This window comes from Mercenaria mercenaria, chromosome 6, assembly GCF_021730395.1.
Source record: "Mercenaria mercenaria strain notata chromosome 6, MADL_Memer_1, whole genome shotgun sequence".
Classification (NCBI taxonomy): Eukaryota; Metazoa; Mollusca; class Bivalvia; order Venerida; family Veneridae; genus Mercenaria; species Mercenaria mercenaria.
This window is the reverse complement of record NC_069366.1, coordinates 55,477,742-55,500,642: the sequence shown is the minus strand read 5'-3', so window position 1 is coordinate 55,500,642 and position 22,901 is coordinate 55,477,742. Positions and strand designations below refer to the sequence as shown.

The 22,901-nt window shown below is 35.4% G+C and overlaps 1 protein-coding gene across 4 annotated transcripts in view; it reads left to right on the top strand.

Annotated features, from left to right (window-relative positions):
- Positions 1-22,901, top strand: part of LOC123548828 (copine-8-like) — a 51,526-nt gene that overhangs the window by 4,554 nt on the left and 24,071 nt on the right. For 3 of the 4 annotated variants that reach the window (XM_045336398.2, XM_053545964.1, XM_053545965.1), the window contains exons 2-10: positions 3,325-3,480; positions 7,012-7,099; positions 8,906-9,009; positions 12,398-12,437; positions 15,299-15,375; positions 17,804-17,832; positions 18,345-18,373; positions 20,084-20,187; positions 20,747-20,893. In XM_045336398.2, coding sequence (XP_045192333.2) covers positions 3,398-3,480; positions 7,012-7,099; positions 8,906-9,009; positions 12,398-12,437; positions 15,299-15,375; positions 17,804-17,832; positions 18,345-18,373; positions 20,084-20,187; positions 20,747-20,893 — 701 coding nt within the window. In that variant the 5' untranslated portion in view covers positions 3,325-3,397. Of the gene's footprint in view, positions 1-3,324; positions 3,481-7,011; positions 7,100-8,905; positions 9,010-12,397; positions 12,438-14,624; positions 14,739-15,298; positions 15,376-17,803; positions 17,833-18,344; positions 18,374-20,083; positions 20,188-20,746; positions 20,894-22,901 lie in introns of those variants that run through there. The other variant, XM_053545966.1, reaches the window with a different exon arrangement.

Genomic DNA, 22,901 nt, shown 5'->3' with positions numbered 1-22,901 from the left:
CAGGCAAAATCAAGACATATAATCTAAAGTAATGAATATTTTATTTCTAAAAATCCTTTTGAGTTTTTATTATGAATATATTTCTACGTGTCCATATCAAGTTTCAAGAAAAAATATTTATATTTAGCAAGGTTTTGAAAAGAACATCCTATGTGAGTGTTGATTTCGTACCATTCTGCGCGGAAGCAAAATCAAATATTTGTATTATTTATTAAAATTGTTTTGAACCGTTATTGAGAATATAATTCCACATTTATATGTCGAAAAATAGTATTGTTTTGAAAAAATGTATACGGGTGTATCTTGATGCATTATTCCGATATTAAATCTAAGTTGGGTTTTAAAGTTACTTATTTTCATAATAAACCGATAATACAATGAATTAAGGAAGGTGTGAAAATAATTGGACCGTGTTGCTGTGGGACTGTGTTACATGCAATGCACGCGGCGGCAGTATACAACACAATACACAAATTGTATGCCATGATTTTTCGCTCACCTGTCACAAAGTGACAAGGTGAGCTTTTGTGATAGCGTGGTGTCCGTCGTGCGTGCGTGCGTCCGTAAACTTTTGCTTGTGACCACTCTAGAGGTCACATTTTTCATGGGATCTTTATGAAAGTAGGTCAGAATGTTCATCTTGATGATATCCGGGTCAAGTTCGAAATTGGGTCATGTGCCATCAAAAACTAGGTCAGTAGGTCTAAAAATAGAAGAACCTTGTGACCTCTCTAGAGGCCATATATTTCAAAAGATCTTCATGAAAATTGGTCAGAATGTTCACCTCGATGATATCTAGGTCAAGTTCGAAACTGGGTCACGTGTCTTCAAAAACTAGGTCAGTAGGTCTAAAAATAGAAAAACCTTGTGACCTCTCTAGAGGCCATATATTTCAAAAGATATTCATGAAAATTGGTCAGAACGTTCACCTTGATGATATCTAGGTCAAGTTCGAAACTGGGTCACGTGCCTCAAAAACTAGGTCAGTAGGTCAAATAATAGAAAAACCTTGTGACCTCTCTAAAGGCCATATTTTTCATGGGATCTGTATGAAAGTTGGTCTGAATGTTCTTCTTGATGATATCTAGGTCAAGTTTGAAACTGGGTCACGTGCGGTCAAAAACTAGGTCAGTAGGTCTAAAAATAGAAAAACCTTGTGACCTCTCTAGAGGCCATATATTTCATGAGATCTTCATGAAAATTGGTCAGAATGTTCACCTTGATGATATCTAGGTCAAGTTCGAAAGTGGGTCACGTGCCTTCAAAAACTAGGTCAGTAGGTCAAATAATAGACAAACCTTGTGACCTCTCTAGAGGTCATATTTTTCATGGGATCTGTCTGAAAGTTGGTCTGAATGTTTATCTTGATGATATCTAGATCAAGTTTGAAAGTGGGTCACGTACGACCAAAAACTAGGTCAGTAGGTCTAAAAATAGAAAAACCTTGTGACCTCTCTAGAGGCCATACTTGTGAATGGATCTTCAAAAAAATTGGTAGAATGTTCATCTTGATGATATCTAGGTCAAGTTCGAAAGTGGGTCACGTGCCATCAAAAAGTAGGTCAGTAGGTCAAATAATGAAAAAACGTTGTGACCTCTCTAGAGGTCATATTTTTCATGGGATCTGTATGAAAGTTGGTCTGAATGTTTATCTTGATGATATATAGATCAAGTTTGAAACTGGGTCAACTGCAATCAAAAACTAGGTCAGTAGGTCTTGAAAGAGAAAAACCTTGTGACCTCTTTAGAGGCCATACCCTTGAATGGATCTTTATGAAAATTGGTCAGAATGTTCACCTTGATGATATCTAGGTCAAGTTTGAAACTGGGTTACGTGCCATTAAAAACTAGGTCAGTAGGTCAAATAATATAAAAACCTTGTGACATCTCTAGAGGCCATACTTTTCATGGGATCTGTATGAAAGTTGGTCTGAGCGTTCATCTTGATGATATCTAGGTCAAGTTTGAAACTGGGTCAACTGCGGTCAAAAACTAGGTCAGTAGGTCTAAAATTATTAAAATCTTTTGACCTCTCTAGAGGCCATATTTTTCAATGGATCTTCATGAAAATTGATCTGAATGTTTACCTTGATGATATCTAGGTCAAGTTCGAAACTGGGTCACATGCGGTCAAAAACTAGGCCAGTAGGTATAAAAATAGAAAAACCTTGTGACCTCTCTAGAGGCCATATTTTTCATGAGATCTTCATGAAAATTAGTGAGAATGTGCACCTTGATGATATCTAGGTAAAGTTCAAAACAGGGTCACGTACCTTCGAAAACTAGGTCAATAGGTCAAATAATAGAGAAACCTTGTGACCTCTCTAGAGACCATATTTTTCAATGGATCTTCATGAAAATTGGTCAGAATTTTTATCTTGATAATATCTAGGTCGTATTCAAAACTGGGTCACATGAGCTCAAAAACTAGGTCACTATGTCAAATAATAGAAAAAACAACGTCATACTCAAAACTGGGTCATGTGGGAAGAGGTGAGCGATTCAGGACCATCATGGTCCTTTTGTTTTGAATAACTTACCTGAGTTAACTATATTTTATAACTAATACAGGTTATAAAATGCTTGAAAAAGTAACTGAAATACATGTAGGTTACATAACTTAAAACAGTTACACCCCTTACTGTAGGGAGAGCGCAGATCTATGGATCGCAAGATCTTGAGTTTAATCCCCTGCTGAGGCGTAGGTACATGTATGATTTCTGTGATGATTTGATAAATTTTTTTTTTTGGTCTGAAACCATTCATTCTCCACCTTTTATTCATGTGGAGAAGTTTGCAGTCACTTGCAACAGTTTAGTACTGGTATAGAACCCAGGAACGCTGGTTAGGTTAACTGCCTGCCGTTACATAACTGAAATACTGTTGAAAAAATTGGGCTAAATCCAATACAAAAAACAGACAGACAAGGAATTCCGTTAGTCACTCTTATTTACTGAAGAAGTACCGGTAATAAAAAATGTATATGAGAACGATACAAGTGCAAATTACTAAAGAAAATCATATTGTTATTACTAGTATTATTATTGTTCAATCTTGAGAAAAACAAAAAGATAAAAGCATCCATTTCTCCACACAAATTGTGTTAATTACTGTTTGTGATTTCAGTTTCATTGGTTTAGGCAGTAACAGTTGTTATGGTGAATCGTTCACTGTACATGTTTTCTGTTTTACTTCAGAAATTTAACTGACTATTAAGATGCATAGAGGCTCAAAGTGCACTGATGTATTGTCTAAAGCTGTCATAAGATGATGAAAAGCTAGTCAGTACTCTATATTTTATTTTATTTATTTTATTTTTTTAAGACAGCTGAATTTGGTTTTGTGATGGATTAGTTTGTACAAGAAAAGTGTAGAAAAGAACAAAAGATACAGCAATATGGCAGGATTACCCGGTCAGGGATTTCAGCCGGGCTCAGCAGCCGCCCCATCATCACAAGTGGAGATCAGTGTTTCATGCAGGTCAGTTCAGAAATCCTTAATTCATTTATTTTGGCACATGCATTTTTAGCTCACCTGAGCATGAAGTGCTCAAGGTGAGCTGTTGTGACTGGTCATTGTCCGGCGGCTCCAGCGTCCGTCAACATTTGCCTTGTGAACACTCTAGAGGCCACAGTTTAAGTTTGAAATCATGAGAATTGGTCAGAATGTTTGTCTTGATGACCCCGAGGTCAGGTTTGAATCTGGGTCATGTGGTGTCAAAAACTAGGTCACCCGGTCAAATCAAAGGAAAAGCTTGTTAACACTCTAGAGACCACATTTATGATCCTATTGTCATGAAACTTAGTCAGAATGTTTATCTTGATGATCTTTAGGCCAAGTTCGAAACTGGGTTATGTAGGGTCGAAAACTAGTTCAGTAGGCCAGATCAAAGGAAAATCTTGTTAACGCTCTAGAGACCACATTTTAAGTTTGAAACTCATGAGAAGTAGTCAAAATGTTTGTCTTGATGACCTCTAGGTCAAATTAGAATCTGGGTCATGTGGGGTCAAAAACTAGGTCACCCGATAAAAAATCAAAGAAAAACCTTGTGTATGCAATAGGGGCTTCATTTTACACATGATCTTCATGAAATTTGATCAGAATGTTTGTCTTGATGAAATCTAGAACATGTTTGAATATCCAGGGTCATCTGGGTTCAAAAACTAGGTCACCAGGTCAAATCAAAGAAAAACCTTGTGTATGCAATAGGGGCTGCATTTTTCACTGGATCTTCATGAAATTTGATCAGAATGTTTGTCTTGATGAAATCTAGGTCAAGTTCGAATATGGGTCATCTTGGGTCAAAAACTAGGTCACCTGGTCGAATAAAAGAAAAACCTTGTGCATGCAATAGGGGCTGCATTTTTCACTGAATATTCGTGGAATTTCATCAGAGTGTTTGTCTTGAAGAAATCTAGGTCAAGATTGAATATGGGTCATCTGGGGTCAAAAACTAGGTCACCCGGTCAAATCAAAGAAAAATTGTGTTTGTGCAATAGGCGCTGGATTTTTCACTGGATATTTGTGAGATTTGATCAGTATGATCTTCTTGATGAAATCTACGTCAAATTCGAATATGGGTCATTTGGGGTCAAAAACTATGTCACCTGGTGAAATCAAAGAAAAACACTGTGTATGCAGTAGGGGCTGCATTTTTCTCTTGATATTCGTTTAATTTAAACAGATCGTTTGTCTTGATCAAATCTAGGATAAATTTGAATATAGGTCATCTGGGGTCAAAAACTAGGTCAATCTGTCAAATCAAAGAAATACTTGGTGTGTGCAATAGCGGCTGCATTTTTCATCTGATATGCATGAAACTTGGTCAGAATGTTTGTCTTCATCAAATCTTGGATGAGCTTTTGTCTGGGTCACGTGGGGTCAAAAACTAGGTCACCAGATCAAATCAAAGAAAAAGCTTGTTTACACTCTAGGGCCACATTTTTGATTCAATCTTCATAAAACTTGGTCAGAATGTTTGTTATCACAAAGTCTTGACTGATCTTGAATCTGGGTCACGTGGGGTCAAAAACTAGGTCAGTAGGTCAAATCAAAGGAAAAGTTTGTTTACACTCTAGAGGCCACTTTTTGCTTTAATCTTCACGAAACTTTGTCAGAATGTACATGTATGTCTCCATGAAATTCTGGATGAATTCCAATCTGGGTCATGTGGGGTCAAAAAGTAGGTCACTAGGTCAAATCAAAGAAAAATCTTTTTTACACTCTAGAGGCCACATTTATGATCCTATCTTCATGAAACTTGGTAAGAATGTTTATCTTGATGATCTTTAGGACAAGTTCAGAACTGGGTCATGTAGGGAAAAAACTAGGTCACTAGGCCAGATCAAAGGAAGATCTTGTTAAGAGACCACATTTTAAGTTTGAAACTCATGAGAAATGGTCAAAATGTTTGTCTTGATGACCTCTATGTCGAATTAGAATCTGGGTCATGTGGGATCAAAAACTAGGTCACCCGATCAAAAATTAAAGAAAAACCTAGTGTATGCAATAGGGGCTTCATTTTACACATGATCTTTATGAAATTTGATCAGAATGTTTGTCTTGATGAAATATAGGTCAAGTTCTCATCTGGGTTCAAAATCTAGGTCACCAGGTCAAATCAAAGAAAAACCTTGTGTATGCAATAGGGGCTGCATTTTTCACTGGATTTTCATGAAATTTGATCAGAGTGTTTTGTCTTGATGAAATCTAGGTCAGGTTCGAATATGGGTCATCTTGGGTCAAAATCTAGGTCACCTGGTCGAATCAAAGAAAAACCTTGTGTATGCAATAGGGGCTGCATTTTTCACTGGATATTCGTGGAATTTAAACAGATTGTTTGTCTTGATCAAATCTAGGGCAAAATTGAATATGGGTCATCTGGGGTCAAAAACTAGGTCAACCTGTCAAATCAAAGAAAAACTTGGTGTGTGCAATAGGGGCTGCAGTTTTCACTGGATATTTGTGATATTTGATCAGAATGATCTTCCTGATGAAATCTAGGTCAAATTTGAATATGGGTCATCTGGGATCAAAAACTAGGTCACCTCGTGAAATCAAAGAAAACATTGTATATGCAATAGGGGCTGCATTTTTCACTGGATATTCATGGAATTTAAACAGATTGTCTCGATCAAATCTAGGACAAATTTGAATATAGGTCATCTGGGGTCAAAAACTAGGTCAATCTGTCAAATCAAAGAAAAACTTGGTGTGTGCAATAGGGGCTGCAGTTTTCATCTGATGTGCATGAAACTTGGTCAGAATGTTTGTCTTCGTGAAATCTAGGATGAATTTCTATCTGGATCACGTGGGGTCAAAAACTAGGTCACTAGGTCAAATCAAAGAAAAAGCTTGTTTACACTCTAGGGCCACATTTTTGATTCAATCTTCATAAAACTTGGTCAGTTTGTTTGTTATCACAAAGTCTTGGATGATTTCGAATCTGGGTCACATGGGGTGAAAAACTAGGTCAGTAAGTCAAATCAAAGGAAAGGCTACACTCTAGAGGCCACTTTTTTGCTCTGATCTTCACGAAACTGTCAGAATGTTTGTCTCCATGAAATCCTGAATGAGTTCGAATCTGGGTCACATGGGGTCAAAAAGTAGGTCACTAGGTCAAAGCAAAGAAAAATCTTGTTTACACTTGGTAAGAATGTTTATCTCCATGAAAACTTGGACAAGTTTGAAACTGGGTCATGCGGTATCAAAAACTGGGTCACTAGGACATCTTTAAATTTCAATTATAAACAAGAATAATTTTTCAGAAATGTCTAGTGACTATCTTTTGAAATTGAAGCTGGTGTTGTTGTATAAATTGTAGCTTTAATGCTGAAATAAATTTACAAATATTTGCTGTGTTTAGTTAATTATTTTTATGTATAAATGAAGTAAATATTCCAAATTAAAATGTTCAGTGTTTTTGCACAATATAAATGCTTTAAGTTATTTATCATATTAATTTTTATGATAAATCATTTAGTCATTTACAGTTTTCACTTTTCATTTCAGAAATTTAAGGGACAAGGATGCATTCTCTAAATCAGATCCAATGTGTGTATTGTACGCCTGGGACATCAAAGGAAGCTCATTTCATGAGGTAGCTAATGGTATCATATAGTTAGCAGGATTGCAACAATGTTTTGCTTCTTAACCCTTGCTCAATAATTAAAGACAGATTTATTCATTGAAACTTAATTATAAAGGGGGTTTAGTGTTTGTACTTACAGATACATACACTGACTACTTTCAGAAGTCTGTTAAAAAACATTTCTGTTTTAAAGGGACTAACCCACACGTTTAAGGCGAAAAAGTAGCTTTGAAACACAACAAACTGACTGAGTAAATGATCAAACTTCAAAGGATATTTGCCTGTGTTCATTAGATGACCCCTATTCTTTGAGGGGTGGGGGGTGGAGGTTGGGTAGGGGGTGTCAGTAGGTCAGAGGTCAGGATCTCAGTGACCTTAAGCTGAAAATAGGTTTCCTGTTGATAACTGAAGAACGCTGAAATTGGGATGGGTCAGCATAGGGGGCATACTTGTTTTACAAACATATCTTGTTGCCTGTGATTTACATAGTTCTAGTTTAGATTTTTGTCAGTTCTTTCTTGTCCATGTTTAGTTAATTCTTATAGCATTTTTAGCTCGACTATTCGAAGAATAGTCTAGCTATTCTACTCACCCTGGCGTCGGCGTCGGCCTCACACCTTGGTTAAGTTTTTGCATGCAAGTACATACAGCTATCATTTAAAGGCATATAGCTTTGAAACTTATTTATTCTTTTTCTAGGTCAATTACCAACCTCACTGGGTCAAGTTCCTTAACTCTAACATGTATTTTGAGCAAATTATGCCCCCTTTTGTACTTAGAAAATTTTGGTTAAAGTTTTGCGTGCAAGTACATACAGCTATTACTAAAAGGCATATAGATTTGAAACTTATTTTTTCTTTTTCTAGATCAATTACCTACCTCACTGGGTCAAGTCCCATAACTCTGACATGTATTTTGGCCAAATTATGCCCCCTTTTGGACTTAGAAAATTCTGGTTAAAGTTTTGCGTGCAAGTACATACAGCTATTACTAAAAGGCATATTGATTTGAAACTTATTTTTTCTTTTTCTAGATCAATTACCTACCTCACTGGCCAAGTCCCATAACTCTGACATGTATTTTGAGCAATTATGCCCCCTTTTGACTTAGAAAATGTGGTTAAGTTTTACATGCAAGTTACTATCTCCAAAACTAATGCAGATATTAAATTGAAACTTCACATGTGTCTTCGGGGTTATAAAACTAGTTGATAGAATCAAGTCCCATAACTCTGACATGTATTTTGGGCAAATTATGCCCCCTTTTGGACTTAAAAAATCCTGGTTAAAGTTTTGTGTGCAAGTACATACAGCTATTACCAAAAGGCATATAGCTTTGAAACTTATTTATTCTTTTTCTAGGTCAGTTACCAACCTCACTGGGTCAAGTTCCATAACTCTTAACATGTATTTTGAGCAAATTATGCCCCCTTTTGGACTTAGAAAATTCTGGTTTAAGTTTAACATGCAAGTTACTATCTCCAAAACTAATGCAGATATAGAATTGAAACTTAACATGTTTCTTCGGGGTTATTAAACTAGTTGATAGCATCAAGTCCCATAACTCTGATATGCATTTTGGTCAAATTATGTCCCGTTTCGAACTTAAAACTCTTTTGTTATTTAACATTTTGGGTAATAATTCCCTGCTTCTGTGACAATATTTCGAATAGTCGAGCTTGGCTGTCTTACGGACAGCTCTTGTTTAGAGTTGTCAAAAACTTTTTATCTTGTATTAACTGTTTTACGTGAATTAGTGTATTATCTTCATTGGTGAATAATTTGCTTTAAAAGTAAATAACTATTTTGTTTTCAGTTTGGAAGAACAGAGATGATTAAAGATACCTTAAATCCTGATTTTGTGAAAAAGTTTACCATGAGTTATTTCTTCGAAGAATCTCAAAAACTGAAGTTTGAAATGTAAGCTTAAGAAAGTTCTCATTTTCTGTATATTTTTAGCTCACCTGAGCATGAAGTGCTCATGGGGAGGTATTGTGATCACACTGTGTCCGTCGTCTGTGCATGCGTGCTCAAGTCGTCCGTCGTCAACATTTGTGTTTAAACGACATCTCCTCCAAAACCACTGAATAGATTTTGATGAAACTTGGCCTGGATGATCCTTGGGTGGACTTGGCCAGATCCCATTATGGGTTCCAGAGTTACAGCTCCTGAAAGGGCCAAAATTAGCTATTTTGACCTTGTCTGCACAATAGCAGCTTTATTTATGATTTTGATTTTTACCAAACTTGCACACAACTTGTATCACCATAAGATCTTGGTTCCTTTCTTGAAATGGCCAGGTTCCATTATGGGTTCTAGAGTTATGGCCCCTGAAAGGGCCAGAATTAGCTATTTTGACCTTGTCTGCACAATAGCAGCTTCGTTTATAATTTTAGTTTAAACAGTATTTATTAGATATATCATGTACATAAATATATACAGTAACATTTACAATCAAAATGATGTAAAGGATCTGAAAACAAGTTTTTAGCGAAAACTTATATTAATTCATTTCCTCATCTTCTTGCTTTATAATTTTATGTTAACCAAACTTGCACACAACTTGTATCACCATAAGATCTTGGTTCCTGTCTTGAACTGGCCAGATTCCATTATAGGTTCCAGAGTGATGGCCCCTGAAAGGGCCAGAATTAGCTATTTTGACCTTGTCTGCACAATAGAAGCTTCATTTTTGATTTGAATTTAATCAAATTTGCACAAAACTTGTGTCAGCATAAGATCTCGGTTCCTTTCTTGAACTGGCCAGATCCCATTATGGGTTCCAGAGTTATGGCCCCTGAAAGGGCCAAAATTAGTTATTTTGACCTTGTCTGCACAATAGCAGATTCATTTATGATTTGATTTAAACCAGACTTGCACACAACTTGTATCACCACAAGATCTTGGTTCCTTTCTTGAACTGGCCAGATTCCTTAATAGGTTCCAGAGTTACGGCCCCTTAAAGGTCCAAAATATGCTATTTTGGCTTTTGCAGCCATATAGGGACTTCATTTATGGTTTGATTTGATACAAACTTCTAAAATATCCTCAACAACAATTAATCTTGGATTCCATGACATTCTGTCAGATCTAATCGTAGGTATCAGAGTTATTTTATATCTGATTACCTCCCCTGATTGTGATAAAAATGGATTTATATCAGTAAGTCCTTGTAGGACTTATGTGATATTTCATTATTGTCATTAGTTGGACTGAGACAATCAGGGTAGATAACTATGGACTGATTTTATTTCAAATTACCTCCCTTTATTTCAAATTAAAATGGGTATATCTCCGTAACTTATGAAGATACTGATCTGAAATTTCATTTATGTCAACAGATGGACTTGGACAATCAGTGAAAATACATATTGACTGAATTTATGATAGATTACCTCCCTTTATTTTTTATCTAAATGAATACATGTTGCTTCTAATGAGATTGGTTTGAAACGTTATTTATGTCTTCCATTGTCAGAAATAGTCATATTAGATAACCCTTGATTGAACATTTATCGATATGAATATTTTACTAAGATTATATTGTTCTATAGGCTTGTATCTGTATCTTCTACATGTTTATACCAATGCACGATTACCTCCCCTGATTTTAATAAAAATAGATTTATCTCGGTAAATATTTATAGAACACATTTAAAATTTCATTATTGTCTTCAGTTGGACTGAGGCAATCAGGGTAGATAGCTATGGACAGATTTATGTCAAATTACCTCCCTTTGTTTCAAATTGAAATGGGTGTATCTCAGTAACCGATGAAGATACTGATTTGAAATGTCATTTGTGCCATCAGATGAACTCGGACAATTAGGGTAGATAACTTTTGACTGAATTTATGACAAATTACCTCCCTTTATTTTATGTAAATGAATATATATCAGCAGCATCTAATGAGATTGGTTTAAATGTTATTTAAGTCTTCCAGGGTAAGGAATAGTCATGTTAATACAAAAATTCAGCATTTGAGCCTAGGACCCTCAAACTTGGTATGGAAATTGGCCCTGACTAGGTCAAAAGGGACTGTTACAAGAAAATGTTTATCCTGATGATATATAATGTGTATGCCTATGTGCTCTATGTCAAAATTTGATCATATCATTTTTGAGCAATGGTACTCAGGTGAGCGATATAAGGCCATCATGGCCCTCTTGTTTAAAAAGGTCTGTACAAGAGTGTAATAAAAAGTATTCATCGTAAAAAAAAAAAAACAGACTTAAAAACTTCGGGTGACGGACGGACGCTCAGACACACGGATGCACGGACAAGACCAAATCTATATGCCCCCACCACTCATACGGGCATAATTAAGATAGAAGTAGATAATCTGAGGCCATTTCTTGAACTGCAAAATTATTATTCCTATAGTTCTGTTGCTTCGAATGTTTAGCTTCGCATGTTTATTTACCCCACCCACTTTTCCCTAGTTTGAGAGTGTACCACTCTTCCAATATTAATCAGAGTGTACTGATATATTGTCATTTTAATGTTTATTTACCTTACAATATCTGCTGAAAATAACACCTAAATATCTCAAATAATAAAAAATGTTTTAGATTTTTGGTGAAGTTCGTCCATTGAAAATCAGTAAATTTGATTAGGCCACTTTGTGGCTATGTGTTGAAAAAAGTATTCAAGACAATTTTAAACGCAACATGTTGTGTAAATGTCCATTGCATACTTATTTTATCACGAAAGTTCCAGGTAAAAAGATTGAACCATTTTTAAAAACGCGGCGGAGATTGTGTTCCTGGCTGGTTACATGTCAAATTACCCCACCCACTTTAAATGTGAATTTCTATAAAAGTAAGTCAAAACTGATAACAGTAACACTTGTGAATGAAACTTAATACATGTAGGTATATTGTCATAAAATATAGAGAAAATCAAAAAACATTTTGCGCAGACTCCTAACTGCGACCCCCCCTTTCATATTCATAGGAATCATAAAGTGTAGATATGTAAAGATGTGTGACAATTTTTTGTCAGGGTTGCTCCAAGCCTTGCAGAGAGAAGAGCCCTTTCCTCTCCTGTCAAAGTGGTTTTGTGGGGGTATTAATCATAGTAGGTGATAGCTCTAGTTTTGATATGCTGTTAGGTTTACCTCTAGTCTAGTGATAACAGTGTATTGATAAGACTTCGAAACATATCTGGTTAAACAAGTTGCATAAAGAATATTCATATATTAAAAATGAAACATTTTGCTAAAATGAAAAAGCTGCATTTTTATGCAGTTATTTGCAGGACTCTTATTTAATTTGAAAAGTCTTCTAGTGTCAACATTACTTTCCAGATATGATGTAGACTCACCTGCTGCAAGACTCACAGCGCATGTAAGTACTGCACCTAGACCTATTTGATATTTTAACTGAAATGGAAGAGAAAGTTTTCAAAGCTTCTACTGAATGCTTCTTTCTTGTCAAACCATTTTAAAATGGTATTGTTCAGAAGAGTGGAACATCTAAAACCATCAAATCAGGGATCAGTGTAGTTCCATAAGTTTAAAGAGGTCAGCTGATTATAATTTAAGCAACATTTTATGACATTTTTTATTTTTCATATACATTTGTATTCTGTTAGCAATTTGTGAAGGAGCAATGTTTTTCACGTTTTCATATATTCTGCTAGTGATTTATGTAAGGAACAATTTTTTTTACCTTTTCACGTCTTCTGTTAGTGATTTATTTATTAATAAGGAAAAATATTTTTTCATTTTTCATATTTTTTTAATTCAGTTAGTGATTTATATAAGGAACAATATTTTTCTCTCTTTAGATATTCTTTTTGTGATTTTTAAGGAACAATACAGACTGTTACATAGAGCTAGGTCCTTTTCAGCAAAATCTGTTCTGTTGGTCAGAAGTTCTTTTAGATTTAATTACCACTTTAAGTGAAAATATTTAAAAAAGCTATGTATTGCTTTTGACTTTAACAGCATTTCCTCTTTTACATGTCATTTGATAGATATATTGATGTTTCAGTAATCTGGACCAAAAACCAAAAGGCAAGTTTAAATTGGCTTGAAGCTTTAAAATTTATTTATTTCCCAGCAAGATAAGCAAAAGGGAGGTAGTGATAAATTTACAAACTGGCATTTCTAATGAATCACTGCTAAATATATGATTTTCAATACAGATCTTAAAATTATCTTTGACAAGGTTGACAATATTTCTCTTATCATTCTGTCATTCCTTATGCAAAGTATGTTCATCAAATTTATAATTATACTAAAAATCTTGTTGGACAACCAGGTTTGAAAATTTAATTTTGGAACATACCTCAAGTGAAAATTTGGTAGGCATTAAGTGCTAAGTGATAGTTTTGTACAAATTCATTACATGGCCAAAATCATAAAGTGCCCACTTTTAAACATTATTTCTTTTTTTACACAGAATGTAGATAGGTTTTTAACAACTTCTGTTTCACGGCTACTAAACGCTAGGCCACCACCACATTGTGGTGATAAGGAAAAGAGCTATCGACATTTCCGTGGTGCAGTAATCGCCCATTTTTACTTGTAAACACGTGAGTAAAATTTATACTTTATCTTATATTTTCATTGATAGAACTTTTTTCGAAAATCGGAGAATGTAGTTCCATGTAACATTTTCATATCGGCCAGTATTTGAACACCATTCTGATGATTAGACACACTGTAAGAACATACCTGCACATGCAAATGGTGTAGAAATGAATTACACGTATTCCAGTACACCAAAGAGTTATAAAAACGCAGTAAAAAGTTAAAACACGAGTATTTTTTAAAGTGGTGGCGTTATCACTAAAGTGGTGGCGCTAAACTGTAGTGGTGGCGCTGTTGTATTGATTAGTAGCTGATGTATTCAATTTTAATATATGAAAATGTCTGTCTGCAAGCCACGGAAATTTCTACAATAATCGATGTTATCATCCTATCCCATACTACACCCAAATTACGTTACTCAACAAAATACATGTAGTTGCAAAATAATCTATATGTATATGGATTCAGATTGTACATCTAATCTCTATTGATTAATCATATTTAATCGATTAAATTGAAAATGCACTGTTTTCAGAAAAAATTGTGGAAAGTAAGGTCTTTTGTTTACAATGACCTGCAAACGACGTATAAAAACAAAGGAAAGTAACTTTCAGAATCCTAATATAACAAATAAATTCTACACTTACTTCAAATTAATTCCTGGACACAAGTCTTTGTTTGAAATATGAGTATTGCTACTATTTTTCTTGACCTGAATTTAAAGTACACTTGCATTTGTATTTAAGTAGAATATTTAAAGGTTAGGGATAATTCTAAATTAACAATTTAAACAAAGGAAAATTTTTACTTTGACTACAAGAGTCCCAAGGGTCTGTATTTTGTTCGTTTTTTATTCTTAGATAGAGAATGTTTCATAAAGGTAAATAAACTGTGATCCTGCTTTTCTTTCTTTAATAACATAATTCCTTACAGGAAAATTATCAGTTAAAGAATGTTGGTGTTTGATTTGTTCCAGATGCGTCAGCAGTTCGTATCATTGAATGCCGTAACAGCGCCACCACTACTGTATAGCACCATCACTAGAGATATAGCGCCACCACTTTTAAAAATCCTGCTATATTTCTTCTAACCTGAGATTCTATTGTTCATGGTGTGTGCGTATGTAGTTATTTATCATTTCTACACCATTTGCATGCGCAAGTGTGTTCTTACAGTGTGTCTATTCATCGGAATGGTGTTCGAATACTGGCCGATATGAAAATGTGCCACTGTCAGATTAGGGAGAAAAGCTCCTGACATCACAATGTGCATATTTTAAAGAAATCACTGCAGTAAAAGTGTTGTTACACGGAACTACATTCTCCGATTTTCGAAAAAAGTTCTATCAATAAAAATATAAGATAAAATATAAATTTTACTCACATGTTTACAAGTAGAAACGGGCGATAGCTGCACCACGGAAATGTCGATAGCTTTTTTCCTTATCACCACAGTTTGGTGGTGGCGCTAGCGTTTAGTAGCCGTGTGTTTTTGATGACTTCTTGAATTCCGGACTAGAATATTTTGCTTTCATATAGAAATTTAGGAGACTGCTGAAAAATTGAAGTATGATGACCATAAAAATAACTATTTAATATGCTTGTTTCTGAAAGAGATACTACAAAACTATTTGGTATACATATACATAATTTATAAATTTCTACATTTTAGGATTTCCTTGGTCGGATGGAATGCACACTTGGTGAAATAGTAGGTTGCGGTAGTGGACGTATAGAAAAGAAACTTCTGTAAGTTGAATGAATTAAAAAGAGGCAAAATCTTTAAGAATGTTGGTTTGATATGTTTTATATATAATGGAAATCTAGTCTAGTCATGTTATCATTTTAAGTTACTGGTACTGTTGATAAACCCGAACAGAAAATGAGGTTTTTTACATGTAACTTTTTTATTTCTGTAAATTGTAATCAATGGTTGGTATCAAAATAAAGCTTGACATTAGCTGAAAACTTTACATAATTCAAGTCTTTATTTTGTAAGCAAACTCACACAAAGTGAGGCCCTGAAAGGGGTTTGTAAAATGGGGACTATATGAACGTTGACTGATGATTAATTCGACCACTTTGTCATTTACAAAATTTTTTTCGTATTATTATTTTGAAACTTTCCCCAAAAAGCTGCAACAGTCATTCCTGATCAAGTAATGAAAAGTTACCAAATGTCAGGCCTTAATTTTTCGACAGTGAGCATGCGCAAAAAACACCCACTTCCCCAGTAATTTTGGATAAATATTTTTTATACAAATAAATGTAAGTTATTTATTTATACAGAATATTTACCAATTTTGTTTTTGTTTACACCAGTTGGTGTTGTAAGTTGAAATTATTAGATGATGTGTTCAATTTTATAAATAACCAATCGCAATCGAATATTTCCAAGGTGGTCGACTTTATCATCTGTTCGGGTTTATCATCAGTACCAGTATCGCATTTATGATATTGCAGTATAGGCTAATTTAGCTTGAAGAATTTCTTAAAGTTAGTGGATGTGCAATGACAATCTAAAATTTTCACACAGTTACATATTCTTTGTATGCTATTTTGTCATCCTTCAGACAAAATAGAAATGCTTTTCTTAAACAACTGGAAAATCCAGAAATTGCATACGGAGTTTTAGGTAATCGAACAGAAAACAACAATTGTTTATATTGGTCCATTACCTTAAGATGCACAATACAAATGATTATTTGACACTCTGCTCTTTATAAAAAAAACAACAATAAATTGTTTTATAAAAAAATATTTTCGTTTTTAAGATTCGTTTAAGGTAATGGGCCTTTAATGACTATTGGTAATTTCTGGGCAATTATTTCGGCAGTTGTTTGGTTAGTACGTAACACAGTGTGCTGGTATGAGCTGCATAAAAGGTAGAAGAATGCTGAAATAGCATACAACATTTGTAACTGCCTCGGTAGCCTAGTGGTAGAGCGTCCACTTCGAGTGCGGGAGGTCGTGGGTTCAATCCACGGCCTGCGTCATACCAAAGACGTAAAAAAAAATGGTACTTAAGCAGCTTCCTCGCTTGGCGCTCAGCATTAAGGGGATAGTGCTAGGACTAGTCAGCCTGGTGTCAGTATAATGTGACTCTGTGGGGTATCATGCCATGTGTCTATGGCGTGATATTCCAGTGAGGCAGCACTATAAAGTTGGGCATTGTGCTCACTGCTACAAGTAGACACCGTCGTTTATATGACTGAAAAATTGTTGAAAAAGACGTTAAACCCGAACACACACACACACAAAAACATTTGTACCAGCAAATTATAACTTCTGGTCCACCACATTAAGATATAATGTTATTATGTCTCCCACCACACAGTGGTGTGGGAGACATATTGATTTACTCCGGTCTGTGTGTGTGTGTCTGTCTGTCTGTCTGTCTGTCACAAAGCTTGTCCGCACTCTAAGTCGAACATTTCTCATCTGATCTTCACCAAACTTGAACAAAATGTGTTTGACCATGAAACTTCCGCCAAGTTCGATAACTAGCCAAATCCGCCCAGGCACTTTTGAATTATGGCCCTTGAATTACTGATTGGATCCACTCATCACAGCCATCGGGAGAAACTAGTCATTTTTCAAGCTTGTCCGCATTCTTAAGTCGAACATTCCTCATCTGATCTTCACCAAACTTGAACAAAATGTGATTGACCATGAGACCTCGGCCAAGTTCGATAACTAGCCAAATCCGCCCAGGTACTTTTGAATTATGGCCATTGAATTACTGATTGGATCCACTCATCACAGCCATCGAGAGAAACTAGACATTTTTCAAGCTTGTCCGCACTCTAAGTCGAACATTTCTCATCTGATCTTCATCAAACTTGAACAAAATGTGTTTGACCATGAGACCTCGGCCAGGTTCGATAACTAGCCAAATCCGCCCATGCACTTTTGAATTATGGCCCTTGAATTACTGATTGGATCCATTCATCACAGCCATCGAGAGAAACTAGACATTTTACAATGGGGTCCATTCATCAAAGCCATCGAGAGAAACTAGACATTTTTCAATGTTGCAGTTGTGGGAGACATGCGCTTTTCTCAAAAGCATCTCTAGTTAAAAATTGGTGTTAATCACACAGGAATATGTAATACACAGATTAATTTAGTAAATCTGAAGCAGAAAATTGTATTAAATTTCATTGTACTTTTTCAGGGGAATACAGGGTACAGCAAAAATATTTGGTAAGTTTTCAGCAGAAATAATTCTTTAAAAGCACATTATTGCAAAACAATTATTACTCATGGTGAAAAACGACTTTCATGAATTTTGTGAAAGACGCAAAATTAACTCCCAAAGATTAATTGTAATTCCCACATTATTACTTGTTAGCCATTCAAATTCATGAAATTTCTAAAAAAAATTTTTTTCAGTATTAAGCTTAACTCTTCCAGCTATGTTACTTTTACCCTGCAAAATTTCTAAAATGGACTGGTCTATCATTCAATTTGGGCAGTACCATTTATTATTCAAAGGGGTGTTCATTGAAAATTTACTGACTGAATAGCGAACATTGCAGACCATGATCTTGGTCTGCACTGGTCGCCAAGGCAGAATCATATGCCGGCAGCAGGCTAAAGGTTAAATAAATATTTAAATATTAACACATTTTATCAAAAAGATTTGTGGTAAATAAAAATTGAACAGAATTATTAAATTATACATTGTACCTTAAAATGATAATTTGTTGTTTCAGTAAGGGCTGAGGAATTAAGTTCATCCAAGGTAAGAAAATGTTTATGATATGATTTCATGACATTAGTATACATTACTGTTTATTTATAATAAGTCTGAAAGGTTGACATATGTGCATGTGAAAGGTAATAAAATTGGCTTGAAATGTTTAAAATATATTAGGTAACATGTACACAAAATATACAATGAAAACAGTTTTTAGCAAAAAAGTCACTTGAATAGGTCATTTTTACAGAGAAATGATGATACAGCCTGTATGTAAATCTGCCCTGAAGGTAAAATTTAAGTGACATTACACTAGTCATGCAGAAAGGCAAAAAAAAACAACAGGGGTCATAATGTCTGGCCTCCTGCTTGAACCAGATATTTCTTCCTACTTAATTTGTATATCCTTCTCATCCAATGAGTAGCGAAGCATTTAAAACTTTTGCAAACTTATTTTCACGATATTTTCTAATTTGTGAAATTAACCCACTTAGTTCAAGTTACTGAAAATGTTTAAGTCTCACCATTTGCAAATTATACACATTCATGAATTATACACATTCATGAAGGAAGTGTTAATTTTGCTTCAAACAAAGTTCATTTATGAAATTTTTACATTGTTCCAGGTGACAGGTAGTTAATGACAATGGAAGCTTCTATTTTCAAAAGAAAAATTATCAGCATTTTTAGCTCGACTATTCCTAGAATAGTGAGCTATTGGACTCGCCCATGCATCGGCGTTGGCGTCGGCGTCCGCGTCCGCGTCCCGATTTTGGTTAAGGTTTTGTATGTAAGCTGGTATCTCAGTAACCACTTGTGGGAATGGATTGAAACTTCACACACTTATTCACTGTGACAAACTGACTTACATTGCACAGGTTCCATAACTCTATTTTGCTTTTTTACAAAATTATGCCCCTTTTTCGACTTAGAAATTTTTGGTTAAGGTTTTGTATGTAAGCTGGTATCTCAGTAACCACTTGTGGGAATGGATTGAAACTTCACACACTTATTCACTGTGATGAACTGATCTACATTGCACAGGTTCCATAACTCTATTTTGCTTTTTTACAAAATTATGCCCCTTTTTCGACTTAGAAATTTTTGGTTAAGGTTTTGTATGTAAGCTGGTATCTCAGTACTTACTAATGGGAATGGATTGAAACTTCACATACTTGTTCACTGTCATGATCTGACATGCACTAAGCAAGTCCCATAACTCTGCTCTCTTTTTTTTTCAAAATTATGCCCCTTTTTCGACTTAGCAGTTTTTGGTTAAGTTTTTGTATGTAAGCTGGTATCTCAGTATCCACTAATTGGAATGGATTGAAACTTCACACACTTGTTCACTGTCATGATATGACATGCAGTACAGAGGTTCAATACCTCTACTTTGCATTTTACAAAATTATGCCCCTTTTTCAACTTTTGTATTCATTCAATTGACAAGGCTGTTGAATAGTCGAGCGTTGCTGTCCTCCGACAGCTCTTGTTGCTTTGATACTTTACAAGAAATAGCATCTGTCTTTCATCTCTGTTCCAGGGGTGTTATATCATTTAAAAGCACAGTGTACACAGTATAAAGTTGACTCGGTAAAAGATTCTCTATTTTCAAATAAACATAGTGAATTCTCTAAATTTGGATTGCGCGAAACCCAGAATAAATCAGATATTTTCTTCATCCCCTTGTCACCACAAGCGGTTGTCATTTTTTACTGTAATTCACGTTCTGTTTGACATGTTTTTGTTCTCTAGGAAACTGTGTACATGCAGATGAGGGCATCAGGTTTAGATAAGAAAGATTTCCTTGGCAAATCAGATCCATTTCTGCTATTTTACCGAGCAAACGGAGATGGAAGGTATATTTGTGTGTGCTTAAATATGTAATTTTTACCAAAGAGTATTCAATACTGGCACTGCCAGTTAAAGCTTATCATTCAGGGATACCTTTTCAAAAACATCAAATTTACTTATTTGCTCACAGTTTGACATAAAATGAGTTTTGAAAAAGATGTTAAAACTGGTATCATATAAATTTCCTAGATCTATACATAGAACTCCAAATTTTTCTACCCCTATCAGCCCTCAGTCAAACTGCAGAATGTTAATACATGTGATCAGCCGTTCAGATTGAATAGAAGCCTTGACTGTAAATTTCCATGCAGAATTGGTTAATTTTACTCCTAATCAAAAAGCAGTGAAACAGGGTTGTGCAGTTAGCTCAGTAGCTACTGCACATGACTATGTATTTAGAGACCTCTGATTCATTGTGAGAAATTGTCAGTTATTTTTGGAGAATAAGTTGGTACTGGTATAGTATGTATTGTATTTTTTTGGAACCATTTTATTAAATAAGATTTCACCAAAGGAAACTAGAAAATACAGATACAAACATTTCAAGATACATTTAAATTTCAGCTATACAGTTGTACATAAGACAGAAGTAATCAAAAATACACTAAATCCAACTTGGAAACCATTTTCTGTAACAGCAAGGACATTGTGCAATGGAGATCATGATAGAACTATAAAAATAGAATGCTATGACTGGGACTCTGATGGAAGGTGAGTGTAACTGATATCATAGTAGAATTGTAAAAATAAAATGCTCTTACTAGGACTCTTATTTTGGGGGGCAGTATGTTAAAGGTTAAGGTCACTGGGGCCTGAACCTTAAAACAGTTTCCTCCTGATCACTTGAGAATCACATGACCCAGAACCTTCAAACTTGATAGCCTGAATGGGCTTATGAAGTAGATGACTCCTATTGTTTTTGGGGTCAGTAAGTCAAAGGTCAAGGTCACATGGGCCTGAACCTTGAAAAAGGTTTCCACCAGATCTCATGAGAACCACTTGATCCAGAACCTCCAAACTTGATAGCATGATTGGGCGTATGAAGCAGATGTCCCCTGTGGTTTTGGGGGTCAAAGGCCAAGGTCACTGGGACCTGAACATTGAAAACTATTTCAAACTATTACTTTCAGACTTGTTGAAGTAGATAACCCCTATTGTTTTTACGGTCAGTAAGTCAAAGGTCAAGGTCACAGGCCTATACCTTGAAAATTGTTTCTGCTCAATAACTTGAGAACGACTTTACCCAGAACCTTCAAACTTGATATCTTGATTGGACTTAATGAAGTAGATGACCCCTATTGTTTTTGGGGTCAGTAAGTCTAAAGTCAAGTTCACAGGTGCCTGAACCTTGAAAACAGTTTTCGCTCAGTAACTTGAGAACCACTTGACCCAGTATCTTCAAAATTGATAGCTTGATAGGGCGTATGAAGTGGATGACCCTTGGCTTATTGTTTTGGGGTTAATAGGTCAAAGGTCATTATCAGTGTGATCATGGGAATGAAAATTGGACAACCCACCATGGGGGTGGGGGCATACATATTTCACAGTCAGTTCTTGTTGATAACCAATTTTTGCCCCAGGCTCTTTTTGTGCGCCCACCCCCATAAGTGGTGGGGGCATATAGATTTGCTCTTGTCCGCCCGTTGTTCCGAGAATGTTGTGTCGCGCCTAGCTCCAAAAATATTTGACGTAGAGTCACAAAACTTTACAGGAATGTTGGTCAGCATGTGTAGTTGTGCACCTGGGGTTTCACGTCTAGATTCATTCAGTCATGTAGGAGTTATGGCCCCTGACTTTGTAAAAGTTGGTCATTTTAGTGTTGTCACAAAACTTTACAGGAATGTTGGTCAGCATGTGTAGTTGTGCACCTGGGGTTTCATGTCCAGATTCATTCAGTTATGTAGCAGTTATGGCCCCTGACTTAGTAAAAAATTGGTCATTTTAATGTTGTGTCGCACGTAGCTCCAAAAGTATTTGACCTAGAGTCACCAAAGTTTACAGGAATGTTGGTCAGCATGTGCAGTTGTGCACCTGGTGTTTCGCGTCCGGATTCATTCAGTCATGTAGGAGTTATGGCCCCTGACTTAGTTAAAAATTGGTCATTTTAATGTTGTTTCGCGCGTAGCTCCAAAAGTATTTGACCTAGAGTCACCAAAGTTTACAGGAATGTTGGTCAGCATGTGCAGTTTTGCACCTGGTGTTTCGCGTCTGGATTCATTCAGTATTGTAGGAGTAATGGCCCCTGACCTAGGAAAAAATTGTCATTTTAATGTTTTGGTGCACGTAGCTCCAAAAATATTTTACCTACAGTCATTATTTCACTACACAAAACCAGACTTCTTGTCCAGACTTACTCAAAAAAAAATGTTTGTGAAACATGTATGTTAAAATGTACTTGACCTAGAATCATAAAACATTAGAGGATTGTTTTATAGCCTATGAAGTGTTCTCTTTAGGGTTTTACTCAGCTAGGCCAGAGTTATGGCCAACTAAGTGAAAAATACACATAAGGTTCTTAAAAGTTTGTGTTGCAAACATCTTAAAAATTGTTTAACTTTAATCATTAAACCATGTTACAGTGGCAGGAGTGGAGGCCCCTGTGTCCTATGGACACACATCTAGTTTAATGTTAAATTATTTAGATGTTAAAGATATTGTATTAACGGAAGGGAACTTTAGTTATTACTATTATGTAAACAAACAGAATGGAAGTAAATCA